Raw genomic sequence first — 14249 nt, 5'->3', positions numbered from 1 at the left:
ACTGCGTGCTGCTTATGGAGTACAGCAGCCTCTTAAAGAAAGGGAGAGTATTCACACTAACAGATCCCCCTGCAACGCACCAGTTACAACAATTCCGCGGAATAGGCCAGATATGCACCTCGCATACATCTAACTCCTTTTTATTTGTGCCCAATCCGCTGACCGGATTGTATTAACTTGAAGCGAATCTGACGACAGAATTCGGGGATTGGTTATTCCATGTGCATGAAGACTAAGGAATACTCCACTTTCGCTTTCGCGGCCTACGCCGTACGCTCGGGTCCATGTGTGGCTGGTACTCTGTACGGAGTAGGTAAAAAGGAAAGGAAGAATCCCACACAAGGCATGTGACCCATCTGCCGTTGACTGGATTGGGGTTGCGGAAGTTGCCGTCCGCAAGGCGAAGACTTGTATCGTCCGCTGAAGCCAAACAAACCTATGGTGTCCTCAGATCAACGACTACTGTCATATTATTGCGTAGACCAGGGCCCCAGTCCCAGGTTAGAAAGGATAGCCTAGGTTACCGAAATAAGTTGGTGCAATATGATTGCTGGCAGATCTTAATGCTCAAAGCATTCTGCGGGGGTACGTATTAGAATTGGTCGTTATGAAACACATACTGCATACTACTACTCTTCATGACCTCCATCACATGGACACCCTTATGCGTCTGTCCATTGAATCTGTCTCGAGCTTTGCTTCGGCCATCACTTACTGTTTCTGTTTCTGGGGTGGAGCTCCTCAGGGCAGTAATAGCAACAGACGAGGCCCATACATACTATCTAACGCTTGGTGTCCAGACAACGAGGGATATTCTTACGCCTCAATTGCACGGTACATGTAAGGATTGAGATGCAGGATAGAGCCGGTGTCATTGGTAATACGCAATGTGGCCATATAGTGTTATGGATTACCTGTTTTCCCATTGTGTCACCGTATGCATTTGGCAGTTTGGTGGAAATATTTCAAGAATCATACCGAATCGGATAAGCGCCTATGAGGACATAAATATGTTCTTCATGAACGCGACGTCAGTAACTTTAGTTTTCATGATCAAAATTTTGAATCATCACGGCTATCAGAATAGCTAGTATCAGTAATTTGCCACGAGGAAGCATGCGGAACAATTTCACGTCCAAACGGGCCCCCTCGGATTGCCGAATCGAATAGCATGCAGATGTGTTTGCATCACATGCACAACTTTTCCCGGTCACAAGGAATGCTACCAACTGATCATCACGAAGGGATGACCAGGCTGCTCTATGAAAGCTATGATACAATATGTACATCGATCAGACAATTAGGGTTGGTATTTGAGAAAAGGGAATAAAGATCCTTGTGACAGCGAATGCCGCTTATCAGTTCTAATCTATGTACAAGATACGCTCCTATATACGCAATCAAGCGTAGAATAACGTAACAATAGCACGCTTTCAAGGCGAAATGCCACGCCCTGCATTGATCTCAAAATGGAAGTTCTGCTTCTGACATCCAAGGAATGGTGTAGGAAGCTCTTTGTCAGGTGGAGAGGCCGGAGAGCTGATCTTAACTATGTCCTCAAGACCAGGAAGCACCTCCGACGAATGAGGCATCTGATGCCGGTTGACACCGGCACGGTCTCTAGTCTGGACAATAAGGAATTGGCCAAAAACGCGGTCCCAAGCAACAATATGCCCAGTTTCCTTCAAATGGCGAGCTCCGTCAGGAGACCTGCTTTCCACAACTAGGTATCCGAGGCCCATCAGAAGCAGAAATGGCTCCTGTGCGGGGTGGTAATAGACAATTGGTCTCACCCGGATCAAGCCTAAAGTTGATGCGGTCCACGACCGTGGGCTGTTGGGTGCCAAGGCAGGCATCTTGGTCTCTGGGAATTCGACAGGACAACGCTGCAGCACCCAGAAAAACTTGCGGTTGAGATATCGGTTAGAAGCAAGCCGAACGGGCACCTCGCTTCCCTCGTATTCGTCGAGTAATTCACCAATTCGGCCCAAATTGCTCCATGATCTCAGACGGCCAAGCGCTTGAATTTCGGCTGTCAGCCTTTCACTGTTGCCGTAGGTCCCAGAGTCATCGATAGTTACAAGTGGCTTCTCCTCGGTAACAAGAACTGAGTCACTCACGCTCCTATGAGATGAACTTTCCGGATCCCAACTAACACCAAGCCTTCTTTCCACATGCTCCAGCTGGGATTGAAGGATGTTGAGATACTCTTCGTGTCCTGATAGTTCCATAAGTTTTGCCTCAATATCGAGTGGCTGAAGGAAGGAATCCAGGCCGGGGAATTTTGATAGACCAGGCAAAGTGTCGTTGCCACATTTTGATGCGTTCTCAAGGAGCTTCAGGGCCTTTTTCTTCTTTCCGGTTTTGATCAGTGTTTCCACACATTGGTAGGCGGCCTGATATTTCAACATAGAATCTCCGGATACTGGTTCGTGTAACGCTCTATGCCATACCGTGTCTAATGTCGACTTGCTATTGAGCATAACAAGAAGAGACATATACTGGCCAAGGAATTGCGGCGTGGTGTCAGGATCGTCCCAGGGCAGTAGGTTGTGTAGGCTGCGATGCTGGTGTCCTTCAGGGACGTGCTCTCCCGTTATCAACGTTCGCATAGCAGTCGAATCATGTTTTGGCGATTGAGCTTTCCTGTAGTGGAGCGAATAGCGAAGAGCATTTGCCAAAGCTGTACCCGTCTTCGGGTCTAGTTTCTCGCGGTTGGAATCGGCGTATCTTTGCATGTGCCACTGGAGAGAAGATGGCATGTAATAAAGGCAGGAGTAGAACATTCCCAGTACATGGAGGTCCTTTGACACCGGAACTCCCAGCCTCTCAATTCTCGAAATGACCGCATGAAGTGTAGAAATCACCTCCGTGGCGGAAGAGGTCCTGTGAGAATACTCCAGCGCCTGCGCGATGAACGCGCAATGATTCCGTTGTAGAAGCAGCGCATCTTCAGCTAAATTTACCTTACTTTCCACGATGAGTCGTAGACGCCGTAGAGACACTTTCCCGTCTTTCAAGTCTTCCACTGCTAGGCCATCCAGGTGGTCCATATCATTCCGCAGAGACGGGTTCCATAGAGGAGGCAAGATATTCGGACCCCCACCAAAAAAGACATTTTTAAGCACCTTATCCAGAGAGCTCTGCAATGTAGTCCCAGTTAAGGAGAATCGGCTGATTTGAGACGGGGTGGGTGAGGTGTCAATGGCTTGTTGGGGCGGGGGATGAGGATGCGCGGAGTGCGACACAAAACGGCGGAACAGTTGTCGCCTCGAGACCGGCACCAACCGAATATAGGGCCGACTATTCATCATTCATCTGCGAAGACTGGAGGTCAATTGAGGGGCAGAGATGTCGGAAGCGTGATCTAGATTGGTGAGCTGGCCGGAATGTTGACAGTAATCTGGGGAACCGTCGAAAGTGGAGAAACGTTCCACTCAGGAGATTTCATTGTATGCGGAGTGGCTGGGGCCTGGAGGGGCAGGCGGTCTGGTGGGCGGTGAGGGGTCTCTTTTCGATGCGGTCACGGGATCACGCCTTTCGAACTTTCTCCATCAGCGTCATCACTTCATGCTCAGCCTTTAATTTCCAACGCATTACCCTCACCATGTCACCACCGCGCGAGCCTGAGCAGTCGTCGTCAGCTGTAGCTGACCACCAACAGTCGTCCAATCCTGCCGTTGAAGAAAAAAAGGGGAAGGATGAGAAGCCTTCCAAGTCTGAAGATAGTCCTCCCAAGGAGGATGATGCCGCTTCAAAGGCTCGTCAGAGACAGGAACGATTCAAGGCCCTTCAAGCCCGCGCTGTATGCTCTTTAGTTTTATCTAGCACGAAACGAGATGTAGGCTGACTCTTCAACAGAAATCAGGGGCAGAGCGCAATCTGAAAGAAACCGCCGCCGAGACGCAGCGTTTAGCGACCGACCCCGGCCTTCTTTCCTCTCTCTCTCGCAAGCATGCATTCGCTTCACATAACCTTCTCAAGGCAGATACAGAGGCTGCGGGAGAGGATTTCGAGCGCAAGCGTGCGTGGGACTGGACTGTCGACGAGTCGGAGAAATGGGACAAGCGCATGGAGAAGAAACAACGCCATAGGGACGACGTTGCTTTCCAGGATTACACCCAAGATGCGAAGAAGGTCTACAAAAGACAATTGCGCGAAATGAAGCCTGACCTGGAAAATTACGAGAAGGAGAAGATGGCTGCTATCGAGAGGGCCGCTGCCAACGGCGACTTGGAGATTGTGGAAACCAACGACGGGGAAATGATAGCGGTCGATAAAAATGGCTCTTTCTATTCGACGGCCGACTCTGTTGGATTTACTGAAAACAAACCTGATCGGGCCGCGGTGGATAAGCTGGTGGCTGACCTGAGGAAAGCTGAAGAGGTTCGACTTAAGAAGCGCCGGGATCGCCGTGGTGATGATGATGGCGATGTCACATACATCAACGAGAAGAACAAACAGTTCAACCAGAAACTGGCACGCTTCTATAACAAGGTATGTCTTGACATGTTCAACAGCCACCTAACAGTTGCTGATCGTCTTCCAGTACACTACGGAGATTCGTGACAGCTTCGAGCGCGGCACCATGATCTGATGAGGATATATTGATTTGCATATAATACAGTGCAGGACGCTGTTTGCAGGTCCTGTCTTTTTTTCCGGTCACTGGTCGCGGTCTTTCGTCGTTTCCATCCCCCGAGCACCAAAGTACCGTCGAACGCGGATGATTGGTTTCTTCTGCATCGCACAATCAAAGCATACTTTTCCTCCAGGCTTTCGTGGCCAACGTTTCGATTTGCTTAGTTCCCACTGCCCCGCGGACGGATTCCTCCTCCATTGCCTCGACAACCGCCTCCCCAACCATGTCCACCTGAAACGGTTTGTCTACCATGGAACCAAGGAAATCAAGCCTGTTGCCCACAAGGGCGTTGAACTGCGAACCAATGAAACCGCCCAGTGCAATTGGCAATGTGAACTTTCTGCTCGAGTCATACATGAAGGGAGCGCGCATGAATATGCTCCGCAACTCGGGGAGCTTCGATGAGATCGTCATCTCAGCTTCTCGCTTGGTGGTGATGTATCTGCGAGGAAGGATGGGGGCACCGGCGGCAGCGGAGATGAATACAAATGTCGGGACTTGTTCGTTGGAGGATTCTTGGGCTAAAGCAATGGCTGTTCAGAGACAGTGTATTAGCTGTCTGCCCTATCAATCAATGCCGTAGATGAATGGTATATACGAACCTGAATCTCTGTTCATAAGCTCATAAGTCAATTGTCCATCCTTTTCTTTTGGCTGTAATGGCTCGCCTTCGCGCCGTTGTAAAGGACTCTGGCTTCCCAGTTTTGACGAACTAAAGACCCGTTGCAGGCCACTTATGAGAGGTTCTCTCCCTTGAACTACGCCTTTGTAGTCCGCCTCCAGCAGGATGCCCATGCTATGCACCACCGCAGTTGCTCCGCTCAAGAAAGGCTTATATGACTCCGGTTCCAGAATGTCGGCTCTCGCCCATTCCACCGAGCTCGCCCAGCTAGGGCGTTGAGGAGAGCTAGTGATCGCATCCCATCGTGGTTCTCCCCTCCGGCTATGGCGTCGTTATAAGTATGGGTTCGAGAGATACAAGGCAAGATAGGGCCGTACCTGAGCGATGTAACCGACCACCCTCTAGCCACAGCCGACTTACAGATCCTCGACCCTGAAACGAACACGATCAGCACATCACAAGCAAGATCGCGAGGTCCAAAAGTATACCAACCTAGAAAACCGGTCCCCCCAGCTACCACGACTCGTTTCGCAGCCATAGTGAGTATGTGCGAGATGACGAGGCAATTGAAAAATCCAATCAAACCATTAATCAGGAGAATGGCTGGACACTCATGGTGGATAAGCTCAGCAGAAAGCTCGCTGGAACTCTCGCTTCCGACAGCGCCGTATCGTCATGCCATCCGCGCGGTCACGTGCCGGAAGAGATCGCCCGCCGATGGAAGCTCCGCCGTTTACTTAGTCTCACGGAAAGATCCAGCACAACAGCTTCCTCCTTTCTTCCCTCGTCCGCCGCTGAGATCAATACCTATTCATTCAACCGAGAATGCCTTCTGCAGGCGGCTCGAAACGTGTCAGGGTGAGTTCGTCCGCGCTCCGAGGTCAAGCAGGTCATCTAGCTAACGCTGCCCCCTGCGCAGGGCGTCTCTATCTTCCGCCCATTTGGTGCGTCATTTCCTGTCATCTCCCTCGCAGCTGTCGCAATATCACGCTCAGTTCAATGCTAATGATCCCAGTGTTTGGCAGCGAAGCCCAGCCCTTCGATCCCGCAAAGAAACCGCCGCACGTTCCAGCCGACCACACCCATCAATGGCGCGTATTCGTCAAGGGGGTCAACGATGAAGACATCTCCTACTGGCTGAAGAAAGTTCAGTTCAAGCTACACGAGACCTACGCGCAGAATGTCCGCACGATCGAACAGCCTCCGTTCGAAGTGAGCGAAACCGGCTGGGGAGAATTCGAGATCCAAGTCAAGCTCTACTTCGTACCGGAATCAAGCGAAAAGCCGCAAACGCTCTGGCACAGCCTGAAGCTGCACCCATACGGTCCCAATGCGGACGCGATCCGCGAGCGCCGAGAGGTAGTCGTCAGTCAGAACTACGAGGAGGTGGTCTTCAATGAGCCGGTCGAGCAGTTTTATGATCTACTCACGGGAGGTTCGGGAACTCCACAGCCCCAGCAGAAGGGCAAAGGCGGGAAGAACCCGAAGCAGGCGCAGCCCAAGGGCGGTAGGACGGCTGAAATTCCAACGAACGAGACATCGGACAACCCATACAGTCGGGCGACGGAAAGCAAAGAGATGGATCGTCTGGCGGACGCGAATAAGACGGTGGAACAGATGATCAAGGAGGAGAAGGAACGTCTCGTGGAACGCGAAAAGAAGCTGGCTGCGCTTCGTGAGAGCGAAGGCGTTCCCACCGGTGCCCATACGAAAAAGAGATAAGGCTGCATCTACACGAACATGTACAAATCCCATACCTGGTGCTTCTAGGCATGGACGGGTCGTCCTACTGCGGAGAGCGAACACTTTCTGCACAGATGCCTGATATGCGGGGGCCGATAAGATCAGTGATCTCTAATTAAAAAGGGGATCTTACGATGAACCGGTCGAGTTACGCCCTCTTGACACTCGGGCGACGTCCGTCGGATACCGATCTCAGTGGACGTTTGACTCCGTGCGGGTTATTACCTCAATGACTGGCGTTCTGTGCGGCACTACGCGACCGCTATTCGAGTGTGTCACGCGATAGTTATACTAGAGTTTAGGAGATTATGCAACTGAATTCGAAAACATCATCTTTGAGGCCGATGGAATTAAACTAGATCTGCGTGCTTTTGCATCCAATCACCAACGCCGGGTGGATGATCGAGCTGCACCTACAACGGTCATGTGCAAACCCGAGGTCAAAGCTATAAGTCTATTTGAAGACGCATCAGACCGACTTTTGTATCGAAACAGACTCTATAATGCCCTAGTTGAGCATCATATTGCCAAATTTTATCCCTTTGGATTACTTGGATCGTGTTTGCGTAGATCCGCTTCCGCCTCCGTTTCCGTCCCCGCCGCCGGAGTCCGCAGTATATACTTTGATAGTGGAAATATATCAAGTCACAGAAAGATCACTGATGCATTGATCGGCGTGGACTAAGCAATACCTGACCGACGAATAACATTACAGGATGGATCAAATTCTAAACACATCGCTACCACACTCTATGGATGCTGTACAGCTTTGGAAATTTCACTCAGCGTAGCTCGCTGCAGCCTTAGTGGCGTCCCGAGTCTGCTTAAGGAAGGGTATCAAATCCGTGCCTCCTGTGCCTTGGAGCCCTCTTGTAACAACCTCTTTCGAGTCCTTAACTTGATCTGTCGTAGCAGAAGCCAAATTGACCTGCACAGGAACGTCCTTTGGCGGCGCAATCTTCGCGGCCATGATGATGTACCGTGTGACTATCTGTATATGCGTGTCGCGGAACCTCCCCAATGACATCACGGCGGTATTATAAGCGCCCCTTACTTCTGACTCGACATTGTGGCTCATCGCGTATGGGCGGATATAAGAGATCCGGGCCAACATTTCAAGGAAGCGCCGATGTGGACCGGGCATATAGTTACGCATTTCCTGTATCAGCGTCAGTTTCACGGACGATAAACTCATATCGCATACTAGCGTGACCCCATACCTGCATGAATCCATTCTTGGCCCCCGACTCACTGGGTTTTAGCTCCCCGGTCGCTGAATGTTCCACGCCCAAGAAGATGTCAAACGTTTGGATCAGGGAGCTCTGCGCATTGCTGCCCCCACTGTACTGATGCCATTGGCCGTGGCCTCCCCCAACATCGTAAAACAGCCCGTGCGGAAGTCCGGCTTTGGCCATGTTTTTACTTCCGGCTAGGAGCGGCCGGATCTGATGGAAGAACACGGGCGGACGACACTTCTCGTACATCCGCTCCAAGAGCTGGCGGAGTTCTTGAAGACACTCGCTGAATCTATGCAGGAGATTGGATACTCGTAAGTTATCATCCACACTGACCGCGTGGATGGCCTCGAACATTAGCGGGATCACTTGTGCGCCCTTGGCCTCGATTGCCACGGACAGCATCAGGAACCATTCTTCATCTTTGGTTCCTGTAAGGGATGCAGTGACCGATAATGACTCTGGATCTGTCAGATCAGTGTTGGGATCTGGAATGGCGTAGTTCCATAGGTTTAGAGCTGCATAGGTGGCGCACGGCGGCAGCTCCAGGTGACTGGAGACTTCTAAGAAGGGACGGGCGATAGCAGGAGGAAGAACCTATGGAAGTGTGAGAAACAGCACACAAATGACTTTAGCATAGGAGGGATACTCACATCTTTTGGTTTGTCACCTCCCCAGACGTAAGCGTGGGTGAGATATGCCAGTAGAAGATACGCCCTTCTCCATTGTGGCTCGCCTTGTAGGTTTGACGTTGACAGGACCGGCAACTGCTCCACAGCTGATCGTATGGTCTTACCCTGAATCCTTGACGGCAAGTCACGGACTAATTCCTCCCAGGGCCAATAGTACGGATCGTCCATGGCTCGTAGAGGGGGTGCATCGGGGAGGAATCCGGTGCGGAGAGAGACATTATATGTGTCAAGCGAGAATTCGGGGCTCAACAGCATAATGAGAGGAAGTAGATAGTAATTAGATAATAGGTATAGTCTGAAAGAAAGAAGTTTGTAGGATAAAGACCCGTTGGGATGGCTGGGTTTGATATATTAACGAGCGGAAGAAGCCCGGATCTCGAATTGTTGCCGTGCGTGAATGTGCACGTAACAGCCTCTTTCGCCGAGGATAACCATTCTGGAGACAGAAAGGCCGAAATTATAAACGCCATTCGTCATCGCCGTTTAACTCAATCAAGTTGGCGTTACTCCAAGGGTGATCCGGATCTAAGCACGGGAGCGGAACGTGCATCCCATATAGACTCCGTCCCGGATCCGATCCGTCCCAGGAACCATCCTGTTTCTACTATAAAATTGGGATGGCCCTGTGGAAGTCTAGATCCGCTCAATTCTCCTTATACTCATCAGCTCGTGATTGCGTTCCCTTCATCATGCCTGGCATTAAGCATTTGAAGCCGTCTTTCCCGGAGAATGCAGCAACATTGGAGTATGCTGCCTCTCTCGACGCAGCGGATCCACTGGCTTCGTTTCGTGAACAGTTTATCATCCCTTCAAAAGCAAACATAGCCTGCAAGAGACTAGCAAAACCAAGTAAATTGTTCTCTCTGTCCCGTGCTTTTCAATCCATCTCATCTGACGGTCTCTGCCAGACCTCTCCTCAGAGCCATGTATCTATTTCTGTGGAAACTCCCTCGGAGTCCAGCCAAAAGCAACATCCAGATATCTAGAAGCCCAGTTAGATACTTGGTCATCCATTGGTGTCTGTGGCCACTTCACGGACCTTGAGGACTCCCCGATGAAGTCATGGCAGCTCCTTGCAGAGCAGGCAGCCGAGTCGATGTCCAAGATCGTCGGCGCAGAGCCTGCAGAAGTTGCAGCGATGGGAACACTCACGGCCAACCTCCACCTTCTAATGGCGAGCTTCTACAAGCCCACTGCGAGAAAGTATAAGATCCTGATGGACTGGAAAGCCTTCCCTAGCGACCATGTAAGCCCCTCCCCAAAGACTTCCAGCTATCCCCACAGATACTAACTGTATCACAGTATGCCATCGAGTCTCACATTGCCTGGCATGACCTGGATCCAAAGGAATCCATGATTCTCATTGGCCCTGAGAAAGGAGAATACGAGATCTCCACGGACAAGATTCTGTCATATATTGACCAACACGCGGAAGACGCCGCCCTCCTCCTTCTCCCAGGAATTCAGTATTACACCGGCCAGTTCTTCGACATCCCGAAGATTACAGCGTACGCAAAAGCCCGCAATCTCGTCGTCGGGTGGGACCTGGCTCACGCGTATGGCAACGTGGAGCTAAACCTGCATGACTGGGACGTGGATTTTGCAGCTTGGTGTACGTACAAGTATGGCAATGCCGGCCCTGGGGCTATGGCTGGGCTCTTTGTGCACGAAAAGCACGGCCATGTGGACTACAGCGACGGAGAGGATTCGCCGAAATTCCGCCATCGCTTGACCGGCTGGTATGGCGGAGATAGATCCGTTAGATTCAAGATGGATAACAGTACGTTGGACTCCAGAATGGGAACACTAGGTGGAAGCTAACACAGTGTAGAGTTCAAACCTATCCCTGGGGCTGGTGGCTTTCAAATCTCGAACCCCTCGGCCATTGACCTTTCAAGCCTCTGTGCAGCCCTGTCGGTGTTTGACCAGACGTCCGTATCGGAGCTGCGTAAGAAGTCCGTGAAGATGACGGCGTACCTTGAACATCTTCTGTTGAAAGATACAACGGAAGAATCGCGCCCCTTCCGTATTATCACTCCGGAAAGCCCAGAGGCAAGAGGTGCCCAGCTGAGCCTGTTGCTTAAGCCGGGGCTGTTGCAAGGCGTCTCTGAGCGGCTGCAAAATGCAGGTGTCATATGCGACAAGCGCGAGCCCGGTGTTGTCCGCGTTGCACCAGTTCCGTTATATAACACTTACTCTGAGGTGTGGGCGTTCGTGCAGGAATTCAGAGCTGCTCTGCAGATCTAACCTAGCCTACGACTGGGACCTTAGAAAAGAGGAAAGTAGATCGCACAGAATCCAGAGACAAAATATTTAAAACTGGGATTAGATTATACAGTTAAGATCAATTGTACATGACGTCGTATACGTTGCGGAGTCATCTCGATGTCAAAAATTCCCAAATATCTCTCGATTATCGCCTCCACGTAGAAACTCCTGCCCCTGGGAAAAGAAGTTCGCTGCAAGAATCGAAAACTCATCATTCAACAAGTCAGGCGCCCGAGGTGAAGCCAGGGCAGATACACTGCGGAATCCACCCATCGTGGGGGTCTGCACACCATACCGCGTGTTAGGCGAATGCCCAATCCCTTGCTCCGAGTTCAACCGTGTTGGCTCCGGGAGTGGAGACGTTTGGGATACTTCGGCGTTGAACGCCGGTGGCTCTGAATACAGTGAATCGCCGAACATCCGCCGCGCAGAATCCGAGTCGCTGTTGGAAGAGTACTCGAGGATCTCCCAGAACCGGGAAAGATCGATGAGAAGGCTCTTGTTATGGGCCCCCGATTCGGGCTGGTAAGATGAAGAGACAGCATCTTCTAATCTCTGCAACCTTTCTGCCTGCAGTATTGAGGGAATGAGTTAGTCGAGGGGGTAGTGCAAATGCCGTGGAAATTGACGAACCAGTCGAGCCATATGAGGCCATTTCTGTCCTAGGGTCTGTACAAAGCTGACGCATTTGAAAAACCGGTCCCGTTTATCCTGACGAACTGTTGAATCCTCCGTGAAGCTCAGCTGCAGTTCAATGGTGGCAACCACTGCCGCGCTGTAGCCCAGCAAAGGATCGGATGCCTTGAATGATTTCTCCTCGAAATAGTTGATGAAGTAGATGATCCATGTTGTGTGTGAGGAAATAAGATCGGATGTGTGCTGTAAGAAGATTTCGGGGATGGTACTTCGAAAATTCCGGAGACCGAGGGAGAGGAGGAGCGGGTGATTGAGGAGGCATAGAATGGTGTGGTATAGAAATTGGTTAAGAAAGAAAGGACCCCAGTAAGCTCGGTCGCGCTGCAGTTCCTCATCTGTCCTCTCGCCTAGATTGGCTGGCTTGAATCGATGGTGGTAAGGCATGCGAGTCTCGAGTTCCATTTGAAGAGTAATGATTTTGGAGTAGTCAGACTGAGAAGACCATGGCGGGACATTGCTCGGCTTTCCATGGTTCCGGACGTATCTTGCAGTCTTTGCAAATACTTCACTTAGGATGGTCACGTAAGCGATGATGCCTAGATCTTTGAGGTCGGACGATCGGGTCTCATCCCCTCTACCGCTGGGAGAGGACGAACGGGGTGGTAAGTCTGGGCTTGTGGGATAGGGGGGTGCGCGGCCGTCTGGGAAGTCGAAATTGTCGAAATCAAACCCATGCAGTCTTTTCAGAAGACAAATGCTCCAAAAGCATCGTCTGCGCTCTTCGCGAACCCTGGGACTCATTGCAGGATTCGTTTCTGACCCAAGATTGGCGCACAGGGCTAGATTCATGGCCAAGCTGCTGTGGATGCTGGATCGATGAGTGTTTCCATCTGGAAGGGCTTAGTTCTAGAGACCCATTTCTGTTCATAAGAGCACCGCTTACTGGTAAAATCAATCAAGCTCAAGAGGCATAGACATTGTAAGGTGGAGAGTTCGACAGGTCCTTCCGAAATTCTTTTCATAACCAAGCTCCGGGCCACTTCTGTGTAGCCATTTATGCGCGCCACGAGCTCGTTCATGTCTTTGTATTGATCATCAGAGAACCTGATTGTCAACGCGAGGATTGCATAGATAACTTCGGGATCACGAGTTTCCAGGCTAATGAGGAAATCATTTCTATTGAAAAGGGGGAGAGGCTGTGAGTCGCAGTACAGCAAATACAGCTCTGCTATCGACTGGACCTTCTCCCATGCTGGAAGGGGTGTAAGCGGGCTCATGGTCGTCGACAACATGGAAGTGCTGAGAGCTGATGGCATGAGAGGAACTTGAGACTGTGTATCATATCTGACAGCATTTTGTCTGCTGAAAAGTTAGCACCGCTATCATGTCCCTCCGCGATTAGGGAATTATACCCTAGAGCATCCAGGACCTCTCCCAATTTAGCTTCCAGGTTACCTAATCGTCCGTCCTACCACAAACTCATTAACTCAGAGGAAAGAAGACACAGGAGATAGAGTCTCACCAGTATCTCCGAGATCCTGTCATCTGATTGACTAGAAGAAGCCGCATGTTCTACGAAAGAGCCATGCCCATTTGTTGATAATCTCTGCCGGTCTTCGGCGTAGGCGCATCTCTGATTCAATCGCGCACAAAGGGAGCAGACCGGCTGCTCACCAGGGCATTTTGCTTTCTTGCGTCTGGATGGAATCAGTATAGAGATTGCATAAACGCAAGAAGTTAACTAACCTGCATGGCTCACAAGCCTGCCGAACCCGCTTGGCTGGGCGTTCACCAGAAGTGCGATTCATATTGGTTGGCCGCTGTGAACCCGTGATAGATACAGCCTCAGAGCTGCATATAAGCGGTGATCGGCTAAATCTGCATGCATGGAAGATCCTTCCAGGGGAACATGCTGGAATGGAATGGAACGGCAAATTTATGGACCAAACAAACCTACCAGAATAAATATATCGTGCTATCGATCTTCAAAACGGTTGAAACGAATTAGCGGTGATCATGTGGAGGATAATAATATGAACGTTGTTATCTCGGGACGAACCAGTGATGACTAATCCACCATAGTTAACGTAATCAACCACCGAACCGCGGATACCACCGAACCGCGGATTTTCAACCAGAATCTCTTCTCTTCGTTCAACGCGTCTTTTTCTCGCCACCATAATCTAGTATGCCTCTTTCTAAAGAATCAAGGATTCAGATAGCTATTTCGGCCTACCAGGGAGGTCAAATTAAGTCAATATTACGCGCTACGCAGGTCTTTACAGTCCCTGAAAATACTCTACGCGATCGGCTTAATGGCTCAAAATCACGATCAGAAAGACGCGCTAATGGTCATAAACTTACTGAATTCGAAGAAGAATTACTACTTAAGCGATTATTAGACGCAGATG

General features: G+C 50.6%; 7 protein-coding genes across 7 annotated transcripts; 3 read left to right on the top strand and 4 right to left on the bottom strand.

Annotated features, from left to right (window-relative positions):
• Positions 1-1433: 1433 nt before the first annotated feature.
• On the bottom strand, positions 1434-2762 carry BDV59DRAFT_191537 (uncharacterized protein; the record flags this gene model as incomplete). Its single annotated transcript, XM_073691914.1, has 1 exon — positions 1434-2762. One exon carries the CDS (start codon positions 2760-2762, stop codon positions 1434-1436), a length of 1329 nt encoding a protein of 442 aa, XP_073550346.1.
• An 802-nt stretch (positions 2763-3564) lies between these two features.
• BDV59DRAFT_141496 (pre-mRNA-splicing factor SYF2) lies at positions 3565-4745 on the top strand. Its single transcript, XM_073687182.1, has 3 exons — positions 3565-3805; positions 3862-4497; positions 4550-4745. The coding sequence occupies exons 1-3, from the start codon at positions 3608-3610 to the stop codon at positions 4595-4597; spliced, it is 882 nt and encodes a 293-aa protein (XP_073550345.1). The 5' UTR covers positions 3565-3607; the 3' UTR covers positions 4598-4745.
• horA (ubiquinone biosynthesis protein COQ11) lies at positions 4662-5892 on the bottom strand. The gene is made up of 4 exons (XM_073687181.1): positions 5757-5892; positions 5642-5696; positions 5245-5585; positions 4662-5175 (listed from the first exon to the last, which is right to left on the bottom strand). The coding sequence occupies exons 1-4, from the start codon at positions 5800-5802 to the stop codon at positions 4754-4756; spliced, it is 864 nt and encodes a 287-aa protein (XP_073550344.1). The 5' UTR covers positions 5803-5892; the 3' UTR covers positions 4662-4753.
• A 118-nt stretch (positions 5893-6010) lies between these two features.
• Positions 6011-7174, top strand: yaf9 (YEATS domain-containing protein YAF9). The gene is made up of 3 exons (XM_073687180.1): positions 6011-6122; positions 6184-6208; positions 6280-7174. The coding sequence occupies exons 1-3, from the start codon at positions 6090-6092 to the stop codon at positions 6984-6986; spliced, it is 765 nt and encodes a 254-aa protein (XP_073550343.1). The 5' UTR covers positions 6011-6089; the 3' UTR covers positions 6987-7174.
• Positions 7175-7785: 611 nt separating this feature from the next.
• Positions 7786-9189, bottom strand: BDV59DRAFT_199579 (indoleamine 2,3-dioxygenase; the record flags this gene model as incomplete). Its single annotated transcript, XM_073693390.1, has 3 exons — positions 7786-8166; positions 8228-8839; positions 8896-9189. The coding sequence occupies 3 exons, from the start codon at positions 9187-9189 to the stop codon at positions 7786-7788; spliced, it is 1287 nt and encodes a 428-aa protein (XP_073550342.1).
• Positions 9190-9623: 434 nt separating this feature from the next.
• BDV59DRAFT_191532 (kynureninase) lies at positions 9624-11181 on the top strand (the record flags this gene model as incomplete). The annotated part of the gene is made up of 4 exons (XM_073691913.1): positions 9624-9783; positions 9843-10180; positions 10237-10714; positions 10766-11181. The coding sequence occupies 4 exons, from the start codon at positions 9624-9626 to the stop codon at positions 11179-11181; spliced, it is 1392 nt and encodes a 463-aa protein (XP_073550341.1).
• A 72-nt stretch (positions 11182-11253) lies between these two features.
• Positions 11254-13839, bottom strand: BDV59DRAFT_172750 (putative C6 transcription factor). The gene is made up of 6 exons (XM_073688765.1): positions 13585-13839; positions 13361-13535; positions 13251-13306; positions 12782-13197; positions 11836-12728; positions 11254-11772 (listed from the first exon to the last, which is right to left on the bottom strand). The coding sequence occupies exons 1-6, from the start codon at positions 13644-13646 to the stop codon at positions 11323-11325; spliced, it is 2052 nt and encodes a 683-aa protein (XP_073550340.1). The 5' UTR covers positions 13647-13839; the 3' UTR covers positions 11254-11322.
• Between the last annotated feature and the right edge of the window lie 410 nt (positions 13840-14249).

Source organism: Aspergillus ambiguus (genome assembly GCF_047715705.1).
Source record: "Aspergillus ambiguus strain CBS 117.58 unplaced genomic scaffold BDV59scaffold_6, whole genome shotgun sequence".
NCBI lineage: Eukaryota > Fungi > Ascomycota > Eurotiomycetes > Eurotiales > Aspergillaceae > Aspergillus > Aspergillus ambiguus.
The sequence above is the reverse complement of the archived record's forward strand: the minus strand, read 5'-3'. Positions and strand labels throughout refer to the sequence as shown.